Source organism: Macaca mulatta, chromosome 7 (genome assembly GCF_049350105.2).
Source record: "Macaca mulatta isolate MMU2019108-1 chromosome 7, T2T-MMU8v2.0, whole genome shotgun sequence".
Lineage (NCBI taxonomy): Eukaryota > Metazoa > Chordata > Mammalia > Primates > Cercopithecidae > Macaca > Macaca mulatta.
The window spans coordinates 82738487-82764473 of record NC_133412.1 but is presented as its reverse complement, the minus strand read 5'-3'; the positions used below and the strand labels follow the sequence as shown (position 1 = coordinate 82764473).

At 47.0% G+C, this 25987-nt stretch overlaps 1 protein-coding gene across 1 annotated transcript in view; it reads left to right on the top strand.

Moving 5' to 3' along the window:
* FAM174B (family with sequence similarity 174 member B) overlaps nt 1-25080 on the top strand; it is a 38660-nt gene extending 13580 nt beyond the window's left edge. The window contains exons 2-3 of the mRNA XM_001098234.5: nt 11769-11900; nt 22963-25080. Of these exons, the coding sequence (XP_001098234.3) occupies nt 11769-11900; nt 22963-22966 (136 nt within the window). The 3' untranslated portion in view covers nt 22967-25080. The remainder of the gene's footprint in view (nt 1-11768; nt 11901-22962) is intronic.
* The last annotated feature ends 907 nt before the right edge of the window (nt 25081-25987 follow it).

The window sequence follows — 25987 nt, the reverse complement described above, 5'->3', positions numbered from 1 at the left end:
CTTTATAAAAATATCTTGTGTGTCTGGATGGTTATTCCTTGTTAGGCTATAAAAAACTCTTCATTCGTTTATATAGGTGCTTAGTGTTCATTATATGGATGTAACATAATTTGTTTAATCAATCTCTAGTGTTCATTATATGGATGTAACATAATTTGTTTAATCAATCTCTAGTGTTCATTATATGGATGTAACATAATTTGTTTAATCAATCTCTAGTGTTCATTAGATGGATGTAACATAATTTGTTTAATCAATCTCCTGTTAATGGACATGTAGGTGTCATTTCACACATGTGGAAACATACCTGTAGGACTATCAGGGGAAACCCCACCCTCGATATTCAACGTGGGTTCTTTTCTATTTCCCTAAGCATTAGCTGGTCTGAGAAATAAAGGGAAAGAGTACAAAAGAGAGATTTTAAAGCTGGGTGTCCGGGGGAGACATCACAAGTCAGCAGGTTCCGTGATGCTCCCTGAGCCATAAAACCAGCACATTTTCATTAGCGATTTTCAAAAGGGGAGGGAGTGTATGAATAGGGTGTGGGTCACAGAGATCACATGCTTCGCAAGGTAATAAAACATCACAAAGCAAATGGAGGCAGGGTGAGATCACAGGATCACAGGACGGGGCAAAATTAAAATTGCTGATAAAGTTTTGGGCACGCATTGTCTTTGATTACATCTTATCAGGAGACAGGGTTTGAGAGCAGACAACCAGTCTGACCAAAATTTATTAGGCGGGAATTTCCTCATCCTAATAAGCCTGGGAGTGCTATAGGAGACTGGGGCTTATTTCATCCCTTTGGCTTCGACCATAAAAGACAGCCACCCCCTAAAGTGGCCATTTCAGAGGCCTCCCCTCAGGGACGCATTCTGTTTCTCAGGGATGTCGCTTGCTGAGAAAAAGAATTCAGCGATATTTCTCCTATTTGCTTTTGAAAGAAGAGAACTATGGCTCTGTGCTACCCGGCTCACCGGCAGTTAGAGTTTAAGGTTATCTCCCTTGTTCCCTGAACATTGCTGTTATCCTGTTCTTTTTTCAAGGTGCCCAGATTTCATATTGTTCAAACACACATGCTCTACAAACAATTTGTGTAGTTAACGCAATCATCACAGGGTCCTGAGGCGACATACATCCTCCTCAGCTTACGAAGATGATGGGATTAAGAGATTAAAGTAAAGACAGGCATAGGAAATCACAAGGGTATTGATTGGGGAAGTGATAAGTGTCCATGAAATCTTCACAATTTATGTTCAGAGATTGCAGTAAAGATAGGCGTAAGAAATTATAAAAGTATTAATTTGGGGAACTAATAAATGTCCATGAAATCTTCACAATTTATGTTCTTCTGCCATGGCTTCAGCCGTCCCTCTGTTCAGCGTCCCTGACTTTCCGCCACATAGGACAAATTCCTAGAAATGGAATTACTGGTTAAGGGCTATACCTTTTGTAACTGATGGATATTGTCACACTGCTCTCTGTATGTGTTGTAACAATTTACATGTCCACAAACAGGTAATGAGAGAGTGTTTCTCTACATCCTTGCCAACAGTGTGTTTTCAGACAGTTCTATTTTTGCTAAATTAATAGGTGAAAAACTGAATCTGTGTGAAGATCAAAATTACATTTCTCTTATTGAAAGTGAGATTGGACATTTTTTCATAGTTAAGAATGCGGAGCCATTTGGGTTTGTGTGTGTGTGTCTGTGTGTGTGTGAACTGCCTGTGTTATGTTCTTTACCAATTTTTCAATTAGATTATTGATCTTTGTTATTGGTTTGCAGGGACTATATATATATTAAGGAGATTAAATTTTAAAACATTTATAATGAGTTAGCTAGGTGCCGTGGCTCATGCCTGTAATCCCAGCACTTTGGGAGGCTGAGGTGGGTGGATCACTTGAGGTCTGGAGTCAAAATCAGCCTGGCCAACATGGTGAAACCCCATCTCTACTAAAAATACAAAACTTAGCTGAGTGTGATGGTGCGTGCCTGTAATCCCAGCTACTTGGGAGGCTGAGGCAGGAGAATCACTTTAACCTTGGAGGCAGAGGTTACAGTGAGCCAAAATTGTGCCACTGTTCTCCTGCCTGGGTAACAGAGTGAGACTCTGTCTTAAGAAAAAAAAAACAAAAAAAACCCCACCAAAAACCAAAAACCAAAAACCAAAATTTGTAATGAGTTGGAAATAGTTCTCCCAGTATATCATTTACTTTGACTTTTTTTTGTTTGTTTGTTTGAGATGGAGTCTCACTCTGTCACCCAGGCTGGTGAGCAGTGGTGCAATCTCCACTCACTGCAACCTCTGCCTCCTGTGCTCAAGCAATTCTCTTGCCTCAGCCTCCGAAGTAGCTGGGATTACAGGCGCCCACCACCATGCCTGGCTAATTTTTGTATTTTTAGTAGAGATGGGGTTTCACCATATTAGCTGGGCTGGTCTCGAACTCCTGACCTCAGGTGATCTGCCCACCTCGGCCTCCCAAAGTGCAGGGATTACTAGTGTGAGCCACTGCTCCCGGCCTATTTGCCTTGACTATAAGACATTTTTATGTGTTTACATTTATCATCCTTTTTAAAAAACGGATTTTGGAGTTCTCCTATATTTTCTTCTAGTACTTTTATGGTGTTATTTTCTACATTTAAGTCTGATCCATCTAATTTATTCTGATATAAAGCATGAGATATAGGTGGTTATCAACAAAATATTTAATGAGTTACCTTTTTCTCACTCATTTGAAATGCCATCTTTATCCTATACTAGATTCCAGTGTGTATTTGGGTGTATTTCTGGACTTCCTATTCTGCTATAGCATCTGATTGTTAATGTGGGAAGCCACTGTGTATTAATCTGTTCTTGCACTTCTATAAAGAAATACCTGAGACTGGGTAATTTATAAAGAAAAGAGTTTTAATTGTCTAATGGTTCTGCATGCTGTACAGGAAGCATGGCAGCTTCTGCTTCTGGGGAGGCCTCAGGAAGCTTCCAATCATGGTGGAAGGCAAAGGGGGAGTAGACACTCACATGGTGGGAGCAGGAGCAAGACAAAGAGCAAGGTGGGAGGTATCACCCACTTTTAAACCACCAGATCTCTCAGGCACTCACTCACTATCATAAGAACAAAAGGAAGAGAATGGTGCTAAACCATTAATGAAGGCCCACCCCCATGATCCAGTCACCTTCCACCAGGCCCCACCTCCAGCACTGGGGATTACAGTTCAACATGAGATTTGGTTGGGGACACAGTTTCAAACCATATCACGCCGTGTTCAGTTATTATAGTTTTACAGCATGTTTTACTATCTAACTCCTTTACAGAATTTTCCCGGCTATTCCATTCTTGCTGCTTCTCCCATCCTCATGAATTTTGGAATCAGCTCATATAGATCCTCAGTGGAAATTGGTTGGTATCTTACTGCATTTCACTAAGCTTGCAGATTAATTTAGATGGCTTGAAATCTTCATGAGACTGAAACTTCCTAGTCAGAGGCACAGCGTGCCCTCCTTCTGTTGACACAAGCTTGTTTTGGTTGCTTTTGGTCATCACAGGAGCTGGCTGGCAACCAAAAGAACTTGCAGGGGCACCTCTGGGTCCTGAGAAGTGTCTGTCGAGTGCTGAGTCATAGGGTTGGGGCACATCCAGAGGTCTGAGGTGAGTTCCTATCCTCTTGCTGGAGTGTGAAGGGCTCATGTTGTGGAGTGTGATGGACCTGGATTTGAGCCCTGCTTGCTTCCTGGGGCAGGTCACTCAGTGCCTTCTGGCCTTGGTTTCCTTGCTTTGATAACGGGAGCCCTCCTTGCCTCACTGGCTGGAGGCTGTGATGAGATCACATGTGCATTACCTGGCACTCAGGGTTGCCGTCTCACAGTGCCTGCTGGTACATTCACAGTGCTGTGGATGATGCAGGAGGGGCCCGCGTGCCTGGAGGTCATGTGTAGATGGTGCCCAGTGGCAGGGATGTGCCTATGAAGAGGGGCTGCAGGATTCAGAAGAAGGAGAAAACCCAGCCTGGTTGGGATGTCCTGGAATGGCCTCAGGAGAAGTGAGAAAGCCTGTGGCCCCTTGGAGTAAGTAGAACGAGAGGTGTTAGAGGCTCTGTCATCAGAATCTGGACCACACCTGCTAGGAAGTAGAAATGGATGAAGAAATTTGGGTTCATGATGAGAGGCTTGCTCAGAAGCACACCAGCAAGGGAATTGCAGGGCTGAGCGCTGAACCTCAGTCTCTGCACTTAGAGTCGGTGGCTCTGACTGTCACACTCAAAACTGAATTGAGTCTAAAGGGTTTAGTCCTGTTTTGTTTTCTTTGTGGGGAAGGGCGAGGAAGGAAGGCCTCCCCCCTGTGGCCTGCTGGGGGCTGGTGTCCTCCCTCGGCCTCCTTGTTTGCATAAGTGGGATGTATGAGCACTCACACGAAACCTGTTTCTGAGCAGCTGGTGAACAGTCCGTTGAGTAAACAAACCCTCTGGCTTCAGGATTATATTTCAGACTAAAGTAATTTTGAACCTCTCCTCTCTCGTTAGAAATGAGTTTTGGTTTGGATGGAACAGTGCTTTATCTCTTCTAGAAATTATCTGGCCTTGCCTGTTCCTATGAAGACAGTATGGACATTTATTTATTAATAAAACGACCACTTTACGTCTCAACCAGGTTGACGCCTCCTGGTTAATAATAGCCTATCTCAGAAAAGAAAGATTCCCGCTGTGGACGATGGGCCAGCAGTGTCTTTTCACTTCTTTATTTCCCAAAGTTCCTTTTTCGATGGGGGGTGCTCGCTGGGCTGCCCTCGTAGGCTGCTGTCTCACTGGCCCCCAATACCACCCAGTACATAGCTGAGGGGACAGGCTCTGGATGTGGGGGCACCAGGCTGCAAACCCAAGTCTGATTGCAAACCTGGGCTCTTTCTAGAACCAGGCGCTTTGTCCTTGAGCTGCGTGTGTCTCTGGGTAAGATGAGGGTCCTGTTCCCATGGCTGGCCCACTGCCCGCAAAGGGACCCAGGGGACTTCAGCTTCATCACAGCCATGTAGTCTCTGCCTTCGCCTTAGGCTCATGGCAGTTCTGGGAGGCGCAGTCACCGGATGTTTGTCCTCATTGAAAGCCTGCTCATAGGTAGCCCTAAGCAAAAAAATCACTCTGCTTCTGTGTATATAGTTCATTGTTTCTATAAGGGGCAGAGACCTGGGGTTTAAACAGACTTGAGGATATAGGAAAATTATACTTACATGTGGAAGGCTAACTATTAAAATATGGAAAAAGCCCCAAGAAGGTATTGTGATTACAGTGGTGGTTTCCCTTCGTGCAGTGCCTTCCCTGAGACCTCGAGGCAGTTAAGGTTTGCTAGGTTATGTGTGACAGAAAACCCGGCCCCAGCTGGCTTTGGTGAAAAAGAGAGTTTGTAGTTTTTAAGGAGAGCTGGCTTAGTAGTCAATTTAGGACTTGGTCTCTCTCTTTACAATCTGCCCTCCACCATATTGCCTTTATTTTCTGTTTCTAGATGGTGGCATGATGGCTTATGTCATCTGGGCCTCAAGGCTATTGGGAGGGGCACCCACCTCCCCTGTTCCAGCCTTCACAGCAGAGGGTCATTGGCTCGGGTTGGTCGTGCCTTCCCCTCCCCACTGCCCTGCTCCCCTGCCATTGCCATGGCCTGGGGATGGCAATACCTGGATTGGCTCAGGCTCCAGGCTCACGTCCACTCCTGGAACTGGCAGTGTGGCCAGGCCCATGTGGGAGGGGGCTTCACCCAGGGCACAGAGGATATAGATGCCAAAAGGAGGGAGGAAGTGGTTGTGGGCTGGCTGCAAACCAGCACACCTCCTGCGGGAGCCACAGTTTAGAAAGGGTTTATTAGAAGTGTGTCCAGATCAGTGTGGAATATGAAAATGTGAGCTGCGCAAAGTGACATGTTCCGGAAAGTGTGATGAGGGAGGGCAAAGAGTTTTTTAGTGCTGAAGTCAAGTGGCCGCGAAGTCTGGTGTCACGTGGAGTGGGGCTCTTGTATGGGAGTGAGTGGGAGTGACAGAGCAGGGCATGCCAGGGATGGCTTAAGGCGACCTGTTGGGGAGGTCTGAGCTGGAGCACCCCCTGGCCCTCTAAAGGGTCATATGTGCTCACTATGCCCTGTGATTTTCCTGAGTTGCTTCCATAGTCTGTACTCTCAAGCCCCATGCAGCCTATCTCCGCGGCACATTTCAGACCATGGGTAGTTGTGTGGCACTTTCACTCACCCATGTGGGAAGGAGGCCCCACTGCAAGTCTTCTGGTCATTGGACTGCCTGCTTCAAACCCTGGCTCTGCCACTAATTAGCTACATGGCTATGGGTAAGTCGGCTTCCCTGAGCCTCAGTCTCCTCAGTTGTAAGACAGGGATACCAGCAGCACGTGCCTTGCAGGGTGCTTTAGATGTTTTGCATTTGATCACAAATTTAAATTGCTTAGCTGGCACCCAGGAAAAATTCAACTTTTAGGGACTATTATTATTATTTTGAATCAGGCTCTCACTCTGTCACCCAGGCTGGAGTGTGGTGGTGAGATCTCGGCTTGCTGCAACCTCCGTCTACTGGGTTCAAGTGATTTCCTGCCTCAGCCTCCAAAGTAGCAGGGACTACAGGCGTGAGCCACTGTGTCCAGCCTTATGGACTATTATTTAAAAAGACATGTTAAAGAATATACACTTAGAGAAGAAGAGCCAGACTTGATTAGGTTTTTTAGGCTTCGAATGCACTTTATTTTCCCATTTTCTCACATTCTCTCTCTCTGAGGCAGAACTGCACTGTTCTGTGAGCCCACTGTTCAGACAGGCTTGTGGATCTCAAGGTATGTGGAAAATGCTGATTGGCTCTGTTCCTAAATTTCCCGGCTTCTCACTGGTGCACAGTTAGTAAAGGAAGAGTTCTTTTAATTTGAGAAATGTGCTGGGCATGGTGGCTCATGCCTGTAATCCCAGCACTTTGGGAGGCCGAGGCAGCAGATCACCTGAGGTCAGGAGTTTAAGACCAGTTTGGCCTACATGGCGAAATCCCATCTCTACTAAAAATCCCAAAATCAGCTGGGCATGGTGTCAGGTGCCTGTAATCCCAGCTGCTCCAGAGGCTGAGGCAGGGAGAATTGCTTGAACCTCGGAGGTGGAGGTTGCAGTTAGCCAAGATTGTGCCACTGCACTCCAGCCTGTGCTACAGAGTGAGACTCTGTCTCAAAAAAAAAAAAAAAAAAGTGTGAAGATTTCCCGCACCCCCACTCCCACTGCCCTGTCCCTGTACCCCCAACTCCATTTATACGCTGTGAGGTTTCCTGCCCACCATCCACAGAGACCCTTGTCAACACAGCCGGTGCACCTCAGCTGGGAATGTGTCTCAATGTCTTTAAACTTCTCAGAAGTCTCAGTTTTATCCCTATTAACACACCCAGCAGTGGAAACAGCAGAAATTGCTCTTCTTTTGTAAAGAGAGTTGTGTTTCAGAGGGTTGTTTGTTTGAAATGTAATTTCTTCAGCTCATTATGTCAAAACTGGCATTTGAAGCATACATGAGGACTCTTGCTAACAGCCTTTTGTATTTGGATTCTTCAGGGAAACAGAATCAATAGGGTGTGTGTGTGTATGCGTGTGTGTGTGTGTGTATGTGTGGAGAGAGAGCTAGAGAGAGAGAGAGGAGGGAGGTGGGGAGAGAGAGAGAGAGAGAGAGAGGCTTATTGTAAGGAATCAACTGATGCGATTATGGAGGCTGACAGTCCCAGGATCTGCCATCTGTAAGCTGGAGACCCAGGAGGGCTGGTGGTATAAGGTCCAGCCTAAATGCAGACAAGCTGCAGAGTCACAAAGAGCCGATGTTTCAGTTTGTGTCCCAAGGCAGGAAAAAACTGATGTCCGAGTTGGAAGGCAGTTAGACAGGAGGAGTTCTCCTACTCCCTGAGGGAAGGCTCTGTTTTTTTATTCTATTCAAGCCTTCAACTGCGTGGATGGGGCCCACGCACATTAGGGAGGGCCATCTGCTGTACTCAGAGCCCGTTGATTCCACTGTTAATCTCATCTAGGGCCATCCTCGCAGACAGTGTGACCAAACGTCTGGGCACCCTGTGGCCACTCAAGTTGTCATAGAAGCATTAGGCATCACACCTTTGGTATATAATCTTGGGATTTTTTATTTTCTGGGGTTGCTTGGCTGCAGAGGCTGGCATTAAAGCATCATGGGCCACAGTGTTCTAGATGCTAGTGTAGTTTTCTTCCTTCTCCCATGGGTTGGTGTTCAAGGGCCTTATTTTAGCTCAGCAGGCTAATTTTCTTATTGTAAGACTCTATACATGAACAATAAGATTATAGAGAAGGAAGAGTGATTTTATAGGTTCCCGGGATTCACTCCCACAAGGCAGGGCCAGGGCTGAAGTCAGAGCCTCCAGAGCCTTCTCCCAGGGTCAGCCATCAGTCCTGCCCCAGGGCCAATGACTACATGAGGCACCAAGTTCCAAGTATGCAATGAGGTTTGCGAATCCGATTTTGCATTTTCTGGGCTTTGCGATGCCTGAAAAAGAGTCACAAACATGACTATGACTCCTCAGCCTGAAGCCATCTGGGTGTGTCCTTTTGAAGGTCCACAGGGGACTTTCTCATGTCCTTGGGTTTGCAGGACATTTCCTTTTCTACTGTTCCAGATGCTTGTTCAGCTGCATGTCAGAAATGGACAGTCCAGCCTTGCCCCTTTGCAGAAGCCAAGCTTTCCTGCCAGATAGCCACAACTTGTCTGGACAGGGATTTAGGGCTGTCTTCCCGAGAAAGGCGTGTAGATCAGGAGTTTGACCCTAGACTCAGAGATTTGAGGATGGGTGGTTTTTCTTGTGGTTTTGTCTTGGATTGCTTGTGGCATTTGGATCCACTTCTGGGCTTAAATTTCCCCCTTCCAGTGTTGAGATGGAATTGGTCCGGGATCATAAGTCATCCAGGGCAGAATGCAGAGATTTATTTTACTCCTTTGGAGGGAGGTGGAGAGAAGAATCTCTTGGGGGAGAGAATGTGAATCCAACTGTTTATAAAGTTAGCATTTAAGTCCCACACAAAGCTTGCTTCCTAAATACTGTTGTCCCAAGGCTACTGGCAAGGTGACTGGCTGTATGCCCCTTTGGTTTATCCTCTTACCACAAGGCTTGGCATCTGCACCATGCTTTATCCTGTGTTCAGAATCCAGGTAGACTCACACCCATGCCTGTGCTCGCGCGCGAGCGTGTGTGTGTGTGTGTGTATGCACCTGTGATGAAAGCAGAGAGGAAAAATGCTGTGTGATGAGGCTTGGGTGTCATCAGACTTTACAGCTGATTTTTCCCCCTCTTCCAAAATCCTACTCCTTTTCTTTACGCAAGGAAACATGAGAAGTGGGTGCTGTGGGTTGTGTAGGTTGCTTTATGCCAAAGACATGATGTGGCACTTTGGTAAACCATGTTTTTGGTAAATCATATCAGTTAAGACAAGACCAAGTTGCTGTTGCTAAGAAATTTTTAGAAAACCTGAAAGTGAAGTTCTGTTTTCATTCATTTTGCCAACTTACTGGAGAGTTTCTCTGTGCTGAAGACAAAGAGATCTCGCGTGTGTCTTTGATGTGGTCTCCACTCAGGAATAGCTTACAGTCAGCAAGAAGAATGTGTAGGGAACCTGATTCTTCAGTGCCCTGTTTATGACTTTCTGGGTTGGCTGGTTTCTCATAGACAGTATTAAATATTCTGAAAAAGGAGGGACATCAGTGAATACAAAGCAATTAGGAAAAAGTTCAAGAGAGTGGAGGAACAAACACAAAGAACGTTAGTCATCACACTAATAGTGTTATTCCCAGTGGTATCCTAGACCTTCTAGCCATGTTCTGATACATATCACAGCCTTTGTGCAGAGAGTCTTAGGCTAGAGGCTGAAGTGGCTTGTGTCAGTGCTTTCCCTGCAGCCCACGGTGACTCTCTACCATCCTAAAGGTAAAAACATAGTGTTAGGTCTGGCTTGGTGGCCCATGCCTGTCATCCCAGCACTCTGAGAGGCTGAGGCGGGAGGATCACTTGAGTTCAGGAGTTCGAGACCAGCCTGGGCAACATAACAAGACCTTATTTCTACTACAGATAGAAAAAAAAATCCAGCCAGGTTTGGAGGCATGTGCCTGTAGTCCCAGCTTCTCAGGAAGCTGAGGTGAAAGGGTTACTGAAGTCTGGGAGGTTGAGGCTGCAGTGAACTATGATTGCACCACTGCACTCCAGCCTAGGTGATAGAATACGACCCTGTCTTTATTTTATTTTATTTTATTTTATTTTGAGACGGAGTCTCATTCTGTCGCCGGCTGCAGTGCAGTGGTGCGATCTCAGCTCACTGCAACCTCTGCATCCCGGCTCAAGTGATTCTCCTGCCGCGCCTCCTGAGTAGCTGGGACTGCAGGCGCTTGCCACAATGACCAGCTAATTTTTGTGTTTTTAGTGGAGACGGGGTTTCACCATATTATCCAAGATGGTCTCAATCTCCTGACCTCGTGATCTGCCTGCCTTGGCCTCCCAAAATGCTAGGATTACAGGTGTGAGCCACCACACCCAGCTGAGAGCCTGCCTTTAAAACACAAAACAAAACAAGGAAACAAAACCAGAACACTGTAGTGTTGTAACCATTTTCCTCATGAATCCTCATGATGGAAACAAAATTGACTCATTTTCACAAGCCCTTGACCTAGGAGAAACGATGTAGTGATGTAGCATATTTAACTCCTCTTTATCATCCCTAATAGTGACTTTTGCCAGGAGCCTGCTGTGTGCAGGCATAACTGCATCATCTCATGCAGTTCTCCCTCACCTGTGAGGAAGACTTTTCCTATCCAATGTGGTTTGTGAGGGAATGGAAGCTCAGGGAGGTGAACTGACTTGCCCCTGATCACACAAGCACAGAGCAGCCCATTTCTGACCCAGCTCTCCCCTGACTGGCCCATAGGGCAGCACCCTCAAGCATCAGGCTGTGACAAACCTGGTCCTCATTGGACATCTTGATCTTTGGGGTTTTTTTTAAAAGCATGAATTTTGCCTTCTTAAAATACTACGTTTGTGGCTGGGTGCCGTGGCTCATGCCTGTAATCCTAGCACTTTGGGAGGGCAAGGCGGGTGGATCATGAGGTCATAAGATCGAGACCATCCTGGCTAACACGGCAAAACTCCTTCTCTATGAAAAATACAACAAAAATTAGCTGGGTGTGGTGACGGGTGCCTGGGACTCAGGATGCTGAGGCAGGAGAATGGCGTGAACCTGGGAGGCAGAACTTGCAGTGAGCCGAGATCACGCCACTGCACTCAAGCCTGGGAGACAGAGTGAGACTCTGTCTCAAAAAAAAAAAAAAAAAAAAAAAAAAAAAATATATATATATATATATATATATATATATATAGAGAGAGAGAGAGAGAGAGAGAGAGAGAGAGAGAGAGAGAGAGAGAGCATTTGTGTATTCTTTATCTTGCTTACTGAGTTTTTAGTGCTCAGGCCAGGGACCTCTGCTTTAAGGGTTAACAAGGCCAGTCACTCACTTGAGGTCCCATGATCGTAAGTGGGTTAGCAGGGCGTTCACCGAATCTGCTGGGAGTGGTCTCAGCAGCCAGGCTGGAGGCAGCAGCATGGTTTGCCTTCTGTCAGATCCTCATGCTCTCAGACAGAGGAAGGAAACCTGACTTAACACCAGCTGCTAAGTTGCTGTCAGGTCCTCTGGGGCTTGGGCCCAATGACTCTTTCTCTCTCAGCTGTGTTCTCATGAATGTGCTTCTTCTCCTGCAGGTCAGGAAAGAGGTTAAAGAAGACCCGCAAGTATGATATCATCACCACTCCAGCTGAGCGAGTGGAAATGGCGCCGCTAAATGAAGAGGATGATGAGGATGAGGACTCCACAGTATTCGACATCAAATACAGGTACAGGGTGGAGACAGAGGCTTCCTCCTGGTCTTGGGGCAGTGGGTTGGTGGGACCTCAAGGTCAGGCATGATGTCCATGTGTTCTTGTTTTTTGGTTAAGTGTTGGGCCCTGGGGTGTTCTGCACATGGAGAGACCTGCTCTGATCTTGTATTAGTCCATTTTCGTGCTGCTAATAAAGACATACCTGGGACTAGGTAATTTATAAGGAGAAGTTTAATTGACTCACATTTCCACATGGCTGCAGAGGCCTCACAATCATGGTGGAAGGCAAGGAGTAGCAAAGTCACATCTTACATGGATGATGGCAGGCAAGAGAGCTTGTGAAGGGGAATTCCCCCCTATAAAACCATCAAATCTTTTGAGACTTATGCACTGTCAGGACTAGAGCAGCACGGGAAGACCCACCCCCATGATTCAATTACCTACCAGGTCCCTCCCACAATACGTGGGAGTTGTGGGAGCTACAATTCAAGATGAGATTTGGGTGGAGACACAGCCAAACCATATCAGATCCCTTCCTAGAACACACTGCACCTGGAAACCCAGCAGAGAATTGCTTATTTATTGCTTTTCCCAAATGAGAACACGAAGTCACCTTTAAAGAAGGAAAAGGAGGATTGTGCTTCAGACAACAAGCTAGATGTCCACTGGCTGTGGGGGTCCGGCCCAAGCAGCCATGTGTGCCACACACTGGGCACCCAAACAGAAACTTATCTTTCAGCCTCACTTATGTCAATAGCTGAGGATGTGGGTGACTGGGTAGGTGGCATTCCTGCTTGGATGGAGTTTACCGATGAGCTCCAAAGGCAGGTGACTTTGTGACTTTAGGATTGTAGTGTGTGGGTTTTCAGATCATTTTGAGGTGTACTTTGAATATGTGAGCTTCTTAATGGAAGAGGTGAGGATGAGCATAGTTTTGAGATGAGGGCTCGAAGATCCAGAGAAGGGGCATTGCTTGACCAAAGTCCCAATTAGTAGTAAAAGTGGAATAGAAATGCAGGCCTGTCCCTGTCTGGGCTCCCCACATTCCGTGGCTTCTGCACGTCCGGGAAGACGAGCCTTCCACACCTGTGTTCCTCAGCACAGCCTTGGCGGTCCTTGGCCCTTCTGCATAAATCAGTTGTCAGATTCAACAAGACAAGTGTTTGGGATTTTGATTGGAACTGCATTGCCTGTAGATCAATTTAGGGAGAATCAGCACTTTTACTTTGACTTTTCCAATCCATGAATAGAGAATGGATTTTCCATTTATTGGGTATTTAAAAAAATGTTTTTCAGTACTTTCTTTTTTTTTTTTTTTTTTTTTTTTTTTGAGACGGAGTCTCGCTCTGTCGCCCAGGCTGGAGTGCAGTGGCCGGATCTCAGCTCACTACAAGCTCCGCCTCCCGGGTTTACGCCATTCTCCTGCCTCAGCCTCCCGAGTAGCTGGGACTACAGGCGCCCGCCAACTCACCCGGCTAGTTTTTTTTTTTGTATTTTTTAGTAGAGACGGGGTTTCACTGTGTTAGCCAGGATGGTCTCGATCTCCTGACCTCGTGATCCACCCGTCTCGGCCTCCCAAAGTGCTGGGATTACAGGCTTGAGCCACCGCGCCCGGCCTTCAGTACTTTCAAAAATTTACGTATAAATGTTTTATACATTTTTATTAGATATATTCTCACAGGTGTTTTACATTTTGATATGTAAATTTTTTACTTTAAAGTACTATTTTATTTATACTCATATCTGGAAAAAAGACTGTATTATCACGTTTACATACATACTGGTTTTGGAAGCTGAGTTTGTTAGTGAATCACACCTAAATCTTATGAAGAACTTGAAAGCATTAAAACGGATTGGTTATGGATAGCAGAATGGGAGAAAAATCCCCTTAGCTGTAATTTGCATTTTAGGTAAAGGGCAGCACCCTTTGAAAACAATCAAATCAATTGGTAATATTTATCCATACCACAAAATAATGCATAGTTAGCCCTCTGTACCTGAGGGTTCCACATCTGCAGGCTCAACCAACCACAAATTGAAAATATTCGGGCATGGTGGCTCATGCTTGTAGTCTCAGTACTTTGAGAGGCCGAGGAGTGCAGATCTCTTGAGCTCTGGAGTTTGAGACCAGCCTGGACCACATGGTGAAACCCCACCTCTACACAAAAAAATAATGCAAAAATTAGCCAGGCATGGTGGTGCATGCCTGTAGTCCCAGCTACTTGGGAGACTGAGGTGGGAGGATCACTGGAGCCTGGGAGGTCAAGGCTGCAGTGAGCCGTGAGCATGCCACTGCACTCCAGCCTGGGCAACAGAGCAAGGCCCTGTCTTAAAAAAAAAAAAAGAAAAAAGAAAATTTTGGGAAAAAAACAATACAACAGTGAAAATAATGCAAATCCAAAAAACAATATAGTATAACAACTATTTACCTCGTGTTTACATTGTGTATTAGGTATTAGGAATAATCTAGAGATGATTTAAAGTATACTAAAGAATGTGCATAGAATACTTGCAAATACTATACCATTTTATATAAAAGACTTGAGCATCTGTGGATTTTGGTCTTTGCAGGAGGTCTTGGAACCAATTCTCTGAGGATAACAGGGATGACTGTGTACATAGGAAAGTTAGTGACTCTATTGAGTTTATCGCTAAGCCATTTTATCTGTCTCACACTCAATACAAAGAAGTAATATATAATGTGAAGAAAACCATGTCCTCATCACTATTCACAGTCAAGAGTCCACTTCCTCCTGCAGGGCTGGGAATATTGTACAACAGGGAGCATTTAATGGTTCAAGTGGATCAACGTAGTGTTTTGATTCTGAGCCACTGAACAGCATCTCATCAATCTTTGGTGACTGAGCTAACTCCATGGGAACAATGATAGACGGAACGATTTTTGTGGTATCTCCACATCCCACTAAATAAGAGAAGACCCTAAACAAAGAAAAATATAACGATCAATCTGCTCAGAAATTCTCTTTATAGACTGTTTCCTAGAAGGTGGGAAAAGGGGCCTTTCCCTGAGGGCATAGACATCCATATTATTGTGGCCTGGTTGCTGGACTGATGTTGTGTCTGGTATGATGAAGATAAGGCACACATTGAAACCAGTGTCAGATTAAGAAATTTCCACAGCTTGTCTCTGTTCTTCAAACAATGGAGCGAGTTCCTTTTCTAGGCTGACAATGAGTGCCATATCGGCACTGCTGCTGGCTGTGAAACAGACTAACTACTAAAGGTAAACTACTAAAGGTAAACCACCTGGTGGGTATTAAAGTTAACAGACAAGTCCAAGCTTGTGTTTTGAAAGTCCAGGTTGGCTTGCTGGCTGGCGTGTTGCAAGGGCAAAAGTAAGTGAGACCCCTGGTCTGCAGGCATGCTCTGGGTCATTTTCGTTGGCCACTTTAATGATGTGCATTCCATCTCTATCTGACACAGCAATAGTGCGGGACCCGTCAACACTTGGTGGTTTTTTTTTTTTTTTTTTTTTTGAGATGGAATCTTTCTCTGTCGCCCAGGCCAGAGTGCAGTGGCACTATCTTGGCTCACCGCAACCTCCGCCTCTCAGGTTCAAGCAATTCTCCTGCCTCAGCCTCCTGAGTAGCTGCGACTACAGGCATGTACCGCCATGCACAGCTGATTTTTTGTATTTTTAGTGGTGATGGGGTTTCACCATGTTGGCCAAGATGGTCTCAATCTCTTGACCTCGTGATCCACCTGCCTTGGCCTCCCAAAGTGCTGAGATTACAGGTGTGAGCCATGGCACCTGGCCAACACTTGGTGGTTTTCAATACAGGAATAGTGTTAGCTTCCTGAAGCACCTTAGTGGTGTCTCCTCTGCCCCTATTCTAGGCAGAAACTCCGGACCCTGCAGATCCCTCTGTATTAGTTTTCCGCTCCAGACCATCAGCCTTAAAGAACCCCTTTGCCCCACCGATCAATCTCCATGCCTGGGTTTCTGCTTCTGGGGCTGCCAGGTTCTCTCTGCTGTCATTCTGGGGACAGTGTCAAAAGCAGATTTCTCTGCAAGCCGCCACCTCATGATTCATGACTTTGTCTCTGATGTCTCTTAAAAAAATATTATCCTTAAACTTTTTGTTTATTGCAGTTATTTTTAAAAGATACTGATTTTTTAACAAAAATCCAGCAACCTTGCTAAACTTTTATTAATTCTTGTAGGATAAATGTGGAATCTTTGGGTCTTCTGTGTAGATATGTCATCTGGGACTAAGAAGAGTCCTTGTCCCTGCTCCCAAGTCCTTAAACGTTTTATCTCTTCTTTTGCCTTTTCTGCTTTCCTTCCTTGAGAAGTTTGTGCTGTTTGTGGTTGAAATAAAATCAGAATGTGAGTGAACTTGGAGGTGAGTCACTAGACACGAGCCCACTGCAGTCCTCAGGCCTAAAGATGAGTGACTGTTTAGAAAGACTAAGTAGTGCTGGCTTTTCTTGTTACAGAGGTAATGTTAAGCTGTAGAAAATACAGATAATAAACAGGAAAGATACAATTACCTATCATCTCACTACTTACCAGTAACCACTAGAGTGTGTGTGAGTACATATATGTGGAACTTTCTTTTTTATAGAAATAAGACTGTATTATACACGCTGTTTTGGCACATTTTTCTACCCAAACAATGAATCATGAGCAACTTTTCAGGTCAATAGGTGTGAAAGAACAAAGAGTTTAGGACATTGCATGTTTGGTTTAATGTTTTTGTGAACTTCTTTGTCTGCACATTGCTAATCTGTTCACAGGTACTTGTTTTTCCCATTTAGACATAACTCAGCCAAATGTTTCAGTTCTCTCTAGGAAACAGACTACATTTAAATCAGATGAATCATGACTTTGGGTTATTTTATGATTGAGTGGAAAGAGGAAAATCACGTTTTTGGCACCGGGGCAGTAAGGCAGAGTAACCTGCTTCTTATTCTTTCCCAGGCAACTCTCTGAGAACATCTTGTGACCTAGAGCCTTTGCCTATCAGCCAGGTTTTTTTTTTTTTTTTTTCCCCCTCAAAGTTTTCAGCCAGGTAGGAAATGAAGGAGGAATAAGAATACAGGCAGCGTAGGAGATAAGACCTCAAGTGTGTAGGGCCAGAGTTTGGGGAGGGAGGGAGGAGTTCTATAGAAATGAGTCTCTAACTCTGTACTTAAAAAGGCTAATTAGAAGGGAGAAATGATAGCTAACTGGAGTATAAGAGTACCCTGGGGTTTTGAAATGGTTCTATCTTTCAAGAGGCATTTGGGTTTCCGCTGCATGTGTTTTGAGCTTTGTTGCCTAGTGTGCAGTTGTGTGGATGCTCTGGGCCTCTTTGCATTCCCGGTTTATTACAGGAGACTTTGGTGTCCCCCAGGACGAGAGAGATGTGGGCTCTTCCTCCCGTGTGTGTGTGGCAGGCGGCCCAGCAGCTGTGACAGGCGCAGCCCAAAGGCACACTGCTGGGAGAACGCGCTGCTCCTGCCAGCCCTGCCTCCCTGCCAAGAGGGAGGTCCCTGTCCCCGCTTCTTATATGTGGAAAAGATGTGGCCCCGTGGGGTGTGTGGACGTGCATTCTAGAAATCCCTGCTTCCCACCCTCTTGTGGGTAGGGCTTCCTTCGGGAGTATAATTAGAAACCCATGAGATTTCCGCTGTAATGCTGAGGGCTTTGGCTGGTGTCTTGTCTTGGAAACCAAGGGCATTTTTGTGCGGCTTGCAGCATGAGGCCTCTGCAGGGTAGGCAGGGAGTATGGGAAAACAGACCTGGCTTGCTACCCGGGAGCTCTGAGTCCCCATGGATGCCCTCATGGCAGTTGCTAAACACACTCAAGGCAGTGACTTCTTGCAGCTGCTTCTACTTACTGAGGACCTCTGAATGGCTGAGCACCCCATGCTTCCTTGTGGTCTTCTGAGGGTGAACTGTTAGGAGCATCAACAGATGGACAGCTGCCTGGGCGGTAGGTATGGAAACAATGGGCATCATGAGCTTCTGAGGCCTGGAAGGAACCGGAGAGGAGCCACTGACTTGCAGGGTAACTATCTGAAACAGCATCGGAAGCCATCCCCAGACCAGTTTGAATAAACCTCTGCCAGTCCTCTTCCTTGCAGAATGCAGAGCATATGTGTTAAAAATGGGCATCGCCCGGAGAATTTTTGTTTGTTTGGGAAGCAATATTGGCAGCCTGCGGGCAGTTTTCATTTAAGGTGTCTCGCTCAAAGCCAGGGCACCTTAAAAATTCTTGTGTCTTATGTCTACAAGGATGGAGCCTATGTGAACAGGAATCTGATCAAACAAACAAACAAAGAGGAAAGGGAAAGAAAGAAAAAGAAACGAGGGAACCAAGGAAGGAAGGAAGGAAGGAAGGAAGGAAGGAAAGACGAACAACACAAATCATCCTAAGTATCAATGCTTTTGCAAAAGCAAGCCATGTTTTTCAGGTGTTCTTTTCTTGTGTGTCCCTGGATGGAAGCAGGGACACATGACACATGGTGGTGGTGTCCCCGCATCTCTCTGTCTCAGACATACTCACAGACAGGCCAGGCCTCCTCCCTCTGGCTTCTCCGTCATTCACTCGTGGGGCCGCTGCGTCCTCTTCCCAGGGTGTCCTTGCCGGCTGCACAGAGAGGTCAGCTGCCAGGGTGCCGGACGCCACTGACAGGTGCTGCAACAGGTGCTCCTGTGTTGACAGCTATTTCACCGGTCAGACAAGCTTCTTGTAAAACATGGGCCAGATGCAAGTGGGGACATGTCATTCTCCTTGTGTGGGATGGTTGTAACCCGGTGTCATCCTATAGCACAGTGGGAAATCTGAACAAGCCTGGGCCGTGGCAGCTAAATATGCCTTCACTTCCTACAGAGATTTTGGTGGGGGTGGTGGTCGGCATTGACTCTTTCTGACTTACCTTAACAATGAAATGTCACTAGCAATTTGGCAGTTCTGGGGAATGAGAAGGGGGGCTGAGAGAGGCCTTTTGGAATCTCTGCTTGTCATCTAGAGTGTGTCTAGTTGGGGAGCCTGATAATTCCCTTCACCATGAGTACAGGCTATGTGAGCCTGGCCTTGCCCTCGAGGGGCCTGTGTTGAGAGTGGGAGACAGCAGGAGCATGGCCACTTGTTTTTTTTTTTTTTTTGAGACGGAGCCTCACTCTTGTTGCCCAGGCTGGAGTGCAGTGGCCCCATCTTGGCTCATTGCAACCTCTGCCTCCCGGGCTCAAGCGATTCTCCTGCCTCAGCCCCCTGAATAGCTGAGATTACAGGCGCCTGCTACCACGCCCAGCTAATTTTTGTATTTTTAATAGAGATGGGGTATCACCATGTTGGTCAGGCTGGTCTCGAACTCCTGACATCAAGTGATCTGCCCGCCTTGGCCTCCTGAAATGCTGGGATTAGGTGTGAACCACTGTGCCTGGCTGAGCATGGCCACTTCTAAGACCACCTGGCTCTCACAGAGGAAGGAACAGGTGCTGTGGGCAGCCAGGAAGGGGGCAGTAAGTTCTTCCCAGAGGAGGTGAAACTTACGAGTTTGAGAGGACCAGGAAGTGAGCCCAAGGTGGCTCAACGTGTAGGGAGTAGTGAGGGCATTCCAGGGAGAAGTTACAGCAGGTGCAGGCACAGGGACGTTTGAGCCAGCATAGGGATGTTGGGTGAGCGGCAGCTTTGATCCTCTGTCCCCCAAGCCACTCCTCGGGGGAACCCCAAAGCTTCTGGCCCATAGATGGCCACAGGGAAACAGCTAGATGACGTTGAGAGAGCCAGGACTTTACAACCAGCCTCCTCTGGAGACAGCCTGTTCCCTCCACTGTCCCTGGAGTATTGTTCGTGAGTCCCAGTCACCCCAGAGAGCCTGAAGGCCCAGCCAACTACATGGCTGAAACTTGGGGTATGGCTCTACCATCTCCTGGAGAGACCCAGAGAGCCAGTGGCCAGGCCTGACCTGGGCAGGCGTTGGCATGTGCGGGTGGACTTCTCCCCGTGGAGGAGCGTGAAGGATTCTGCGATGAGCAGTGTGGCTCCCTACCTTGTGTACGTGTGGGCGTTTCTTTTTTTTTTTTTTTTTTTTGAGACGGAGTCTCGCTCTGCCGCCCAGGCTGGAGTGCAGTGGCCGGATCTCAGCTCACTGCAAGCTCCGCCTCCCGGGTTCACGCCATTCTCCTGCCTCAGCCTCCCGAGTAGTTGGGACTACAGGCGCCCGCCACCGCGCCCGGCTAGTTTTTTGTATTTTTTAGTAGAGACGGGGTTTCACCGTGTTAGCCAGGATGGTCTCGATCTCCTGACCTCGTGATCCGCCCGTCTCGGCCTCCCAAAGTGCTGGGATTACAGGCTTGAGCCACCACGCCCGGCCAATGTGGGCGTTTCTTAAGTACACGGATAGAGACAGCAACCTGAGGGTGAGGTGAGGGCAAACAGCATGGTAGGGGATCCCCGTAAGATTCAGAGCAGTTCCGTGGGATGCCCAGACACTCACAGAGGTGAATTTCAGCATGGCAGTGGTACAGAGTTTGCATCTCCGTTGATTCTGCCGGCTGCTTTCTCCAGAGCCCACAGGCCTGCTGTGGCCAGATCTGCTCTGGCACAGCTATGGTGATCAGGTCCCTGCCCTCAGCTCTGATTCTTGGTCTTTGAAATCTTCACTGCTCCTCCTCAGTTCCTGTGCCCCCACCCTTCATCCTCGACTTTGACCTTGCAGCAAGAGGCAGTGGAAGGCCTGATGGTGGAGTCAGACCTGGTAGGAGCCTTAACATTGGGGGTCCTTAGTCCCTTCCTCTTTGCAGTGGGGGATATGAGTGCTTGGGCTTTGAGATGTTGGTTTGAGAGGATAGATCCCCCGACTCCCCAACCCACAGAAGGGGCCAGGGGATCAGTATAAGAAAGCCAGCCTCCTGTACAGCTTGGACATGGCTTGCTGGAGACTTTTCTCTTTCTCTAGTCTGTTGAGTAGGGTTTTTTTTGAGATGATCTTGCTCTGTCACCCAGGCTGGAGTGCAGTGGCAAGATATTGGCTCACTGTAGCCTCAACCTCCTGGGTTCAAGTGATCATCCCACTCAGCCTCTTGGGTAGCTAGGACTACAGACACACGCCACCATGTCCAGCTAATTTTTGTAGTTTTTGTAGAGACAAGCTTTCATTATGTTGCCCAGGCTGGTCTCTAACTACTGGGTTCAAGCGATTCTCCTAACTGGACCTCCCCAAGTGCTGGGATTACGGGCATGACCCACCGTGCCTGGCTTATGTTTTCTCTTTAAACAACTTTTTATGTGGAAAAAAAATTAAATTTCATGCAAAAATAAAAATAGTGTAGGGAACTCCCTTGTACTTTTAACTCATATTTTCCTGTTAACGTTTTTTGCCTGTTTGCTTTCTGATTCATCCGTGTATATATGTGTGTGTGTGCACACAAACGGTTTTTACTAAACCATTGGAGGGTAAGTTATATATATCATGGCCCTTTCCTGCAAATAATTATGTATTTCCTAAAAATAGGATGTTTACATCTTCTAGTAAATAGCTACCTGATATGGTAATGTATTTGGTATTATGTAATATTATGACAGGCAGTTCATTATTTTGTAAATTCTATTAAATCCTTGTTATTTTGCTCATGTAATTATATAATGCCCATAATCAAACATCAAGAGGTGATGGTGGCAGCTTTAACTGGTCAAATTTTCCCTCCTTTTCTAAAGTCCCTTTTGATGATGTCTTGAGCAGATTCAGTTTTTTTTTTTTTTTTTTTTTTTTTTTTGAGACAGAGTCTTTCTCTGTCACCCAGACTGGAGTACAGTGGTGCCATCTCAGCTCACTGCAACCTCTGCCTCCCGGGTTCAAGTGAGTCTCATGCCTTAGGCTCCTAAGTAGCTGGGATTACAGGCGTGTGGCACCACACCTGGCTAATTTTTGTAGTTTTAGTAGAGACAGGGATTCACCATGTTGGCCAGGCTGGTCTCGAACCCCTGACCTCAAGTAATCCACCCGCTGTGGCCTCCCAAAGTGCTAGGATTACAGGCGTGAGACACCACGCCTGGCCGCAGATTCAGTTTTTAAACTTATTTTTTTTTTTGAGACGGAGTCTCGCTCTGTCGCCCAGGCTGGAGTGCAGTGGCACAATCTCGGCTCACTGCAAGCTCTGCCTCCGGGTTCATGCCATTCTCCTGCCTCAGCCTCCTGAGTAGCTGGGACTACAGGTGCCCGCCATCACGCCTGGCTAATTTTTTGTATTTTTAGTAGAGATGCGGTTTCACCGTGTTAGCCAGAATGTGATCCACCCGCCTCGGCCTCTCAAAGTGCTGGGATTACAGGCTTGAGCCACCATGCCTGGCCTAAACTTATTTATTGTACTTCTTATGTTGTCTGACACTGTGGTGTGGGCCTGGGGTTTAAAGGTAAGGAAGCTTAGACGTGGCTTTTGTCTCAAGCTCCCAGTCTAAGCAAGAGACCAACGCTAATCAGATACATAAGCCAGGGGTCAACAAACTATGGCCCAGGGACCAAATCCAGCCCGCTGTCTGTTTTTGTACAGCTCAGGAGCCAAGAATGATTTTCACATTTTAATGGTTGAAAAAGAACTAAAGGAAAAATACTATTTTATGACAAGAGAAAGTAATATGCAATTCAAATTTCAGTGTCTATAAATAAGATTTTACTGGAACACAGCCATGGCCAAGCATTTCTTGCCGTGGCTGCTGTTCCACCACCACAGCAGGGTTGAGGAGTTATCACCGTGATTGCGGGACCTGCAGAGTTTACAGTATTTCCTCTCTGGATTGTTACAGAAGAAGTTTTCCAACCCCTAGTGTAAACACCCTGGAAGTGCTGGCAAGGAGGGATAGATACAAGGAGAAAGAGGTTATGTTCTAGGGAGTCTGTGTGGGGAGCTGGGGGAGGGATCCTTAGTTGGGAGCTGAGGGGAGGGAGGGGGTTTGCTGGAAGAGTGGATTGTGCCTTCCAGACAGCACACTCAAAGGTCCTGTGGCTGGGGACTGTGACCTTTTCAATGGCTGAGAGGGTGAGGGATAGAGATGTTCAGGAGGGGTCAGAATGGGTGCGGGGCTCTGCCGGAAGGGGCTGACTCTTGTCCTTCCCTTTCTTTTAGGTAAAACCTGTTTCCCAGCCTGTTGGCATCCTGTGGAAAGTTGGTCAGCTGCAACCTGGGGTGTGAAGACCTGGAAGCCCTCTCACATCAGACGTGTTGAAACCAAAATGAACGTTATGTATAAAACCCCAGCTCCATTCGTGGGTGTCAGGCGTCTGCTCAGAGTGTCACTGGCAAGCTCGTTTCCACATCACCACAACGGAGTTGCTTCTGCCACCCTTTGGGCGCCCCTTTAAAGTGTCCCCCACTTCTACTCCCCGTGTGAGAGGCTTTGTGCCTTGCTACGGAGCAAAGGGTAGAAACATGTTGATTTTAAAAAAGTTTTTTTAAGACAATTGTTGACAATAGTAAAAGAGATCAGGAGGATCAAGAATCTAAAACAAGCCTGAAGGATGTCCAACTGTGTATTTAGAATTTCTGACATTCTTCTCTACTGGATCTACACATTGGACCCCATCTGATCCTTTGCTGTTTTTTTGGCTTGGTCAGGTCCTGGCCTCATTTTGGCATTACCTGTGTCAGAGTTCAAGGTGGATGTTCTTAGAGCTGGTCAGCCCCTTCCAGACCTGGACACATCTGTGGTTCCTTTCCCTCCCTCCCTCCCTCCTTCCCTCCCTCCTTCCCTCCCTCCCTTCTCTCTTTCTTTCTTTCTTTCTTTCTTTCTTTCTTTCTTTCTTTCTTTCTTTCTTTCTTTCTTTCTTTCTTTCTTTCTTTCTTTCTTTCTTTTCTTTCTTTTCTTTCTTTCCTTTCTCTTTCTTCAAAAAAATGTTCAGCAGAAATCAGCATGGCTACTTCACAAAGAATTCTAGTATCAGGGAAAAACTGTGTGCACTTGTGCTCATGTGCACATGTGTGATAAAAGTTTCTCCTTCTCTGAAGGGAAAGGAAAGTGCTAGGCAGCTTGTGATTAGCAGCATTCTTTGTGCTTTTTTGTTGTTCCTCTGCTCTGTCACAGTTCTACGTTGTTTGCCTTAGAAATGTAATTTTTAAAAACCATTTTAAAAATGAACGGTGATTCAGCTGGCTGGAAAAAAGCACACTGTCAGGGGGACTATATTTGAAGTCAGTCTAGACTGGGCTGGACTAGAAACCCGCCTGGACCCAGGAGGCCCCACAGGACCCAGGAGGTCCCTGCGGGAAGGCAGAGGTTCAGGTGAGAGTGGCTCACCTCTGAGCTGGTGAAGTGAAGACTCGCTGGTGATGTGACCCAAAGATCTGCTGCTGGCTTCTGGAGACAGGGCCTTGGGCTGACTTCTCAGGTTGATCGAGGCCTCCCGACGAGCGGTGTTCCCAGGCTAGAGGTGATTGGCTGCAACAAAGACGCTTCTAGTAGTCTATTAGCAGTGCCTTTGGGACCCTGGGATTTTGCTGTCTCTAGAAATGTGTTTTTTATTTTTTTATTTTTTATTTCCCCCTTTTTTCCTGGCGTTGCTCCAGGGTTTATGTATTTGCCTGTTTATTGTCCTGCTCTCTTTTTTTGGATGAAAACTCCAGCCTTTCCTGACTCACCTCCATCTTCAGGTTCTTCAGTTTTCTGAGAAGAGTGGGGATATGTGGGAAGGGGCATGGGAGCTCGGCAGCCTCCACCTGCCAGGAAGGCAGTCTGGCCTCTGCAGGAAAGAGCAGAGCCCGTGGGAAGCCCTGGGTGAGGATGGCGCAGCTGGCCCACCACGCATGGCATTGCCAGCCACGGGGGGCCTGCGTGTAGTCTCTGCTCCCTGCATTTCACCTTCTTTGTTGACTTTCCTTCTCTGTTTTCCCCCATCTGTTTGCCAGAGGGGTGGGACTGGCAACAGAACAGCCGTGGCTGCTTTATCTCTCCTCTCCACGGTGTACTCAGGCCTGAGTGGTGACTCACGGGAGCCCAGCCACCTCGCAGCTGTTCGCCCCCTCAACCTTTGAACTGGAACTGCTGGCTCATACAGGGTTTTCGACCACTGCAGCTGAACCTCATGGAAAAGCTGGATTCCTCTGCCTTACGCGGAAATACCCAGGCTCCATCTGCCAGGTGCTCGCCACTGGTCCTGGTAGAAGTGGCAGCTGCTGAGAGTGACCTTCCAAATCCTTGGTGGCACTTCAGCACTACAGGCTCTCCAATAAAAACCCTTTAGACACAAACCCTGTGTACCTTGGGCTTGGATGTTTTCTGTGGTGCAGGCCAGCGAGGCGCCTTTTGTGAAGACAGATGTGGGCCCAAGGCTGAGGAGGAGGGCGGGGATGGGAGCTGGGTGGGAGGTATTTGGATCCTGGTGATTTAGAGAAAAGCTTGGAAATGAAAAAGGCTTGGGGGTGGAGGGGCGTGCATGCTGTTTTTACATCTACATACACAATTTACATTTACATATACAATTGGAGGCTCACTTGCTCATTTCCTGGAAGCTTGCTCCTTGGCTAGGAAATACTGAGCCCTAATTGTTTCCAGAGAATCTTGGGGCATCTCCAGAGAAGACAGAATCAATCACATAAAAAACTGCTAGCTTGTAACTGCCTCATACCTGGCTTGCTTTACTCTATGAGTAAGTGTGGAATGTATCTGGGCTGGGTGCACAGCGAGGTGAGCAAAAGCCAGAGGAAAAGCCCATTTGCTGCTGTTCCAACTGGTTCCCTTGGAGGTCACCAAGAAGCTGGGAGTGTGGTCTGTGTCCCTCCTCCGCGAGGAGCTACTCCTGTGCTCGGTCTTCTCTACAACCGCAGCAGTGACTAAGGTTCTCCAGGGTAGCTCTTTCTTCAAATAGCTGAATGGGAAGCCAGCCCTGGAGAGTGGGTTTCCCCACCATCTCAGTCTTCTCAGAGAGTGTCCTCCACTGAGTACCCATCCTGTCAGGTTGGCTTGTTCAGACGCCCGGGGACAAGCCAGCCTGACGGTGAGGAGGGTGTTTCAGCGTCTGCAGCGGTCTCTGCATGGCGGAGGGTCGGCTGGTACTGCAACTTGCCTTTTGGTTTTGAAGATTCTGTTGAGGCTCCATCCTCACCTTGACCTCTTCTACAAAATCTGTTTCCCCTGCTGTGCCGTGGAACACCTGCG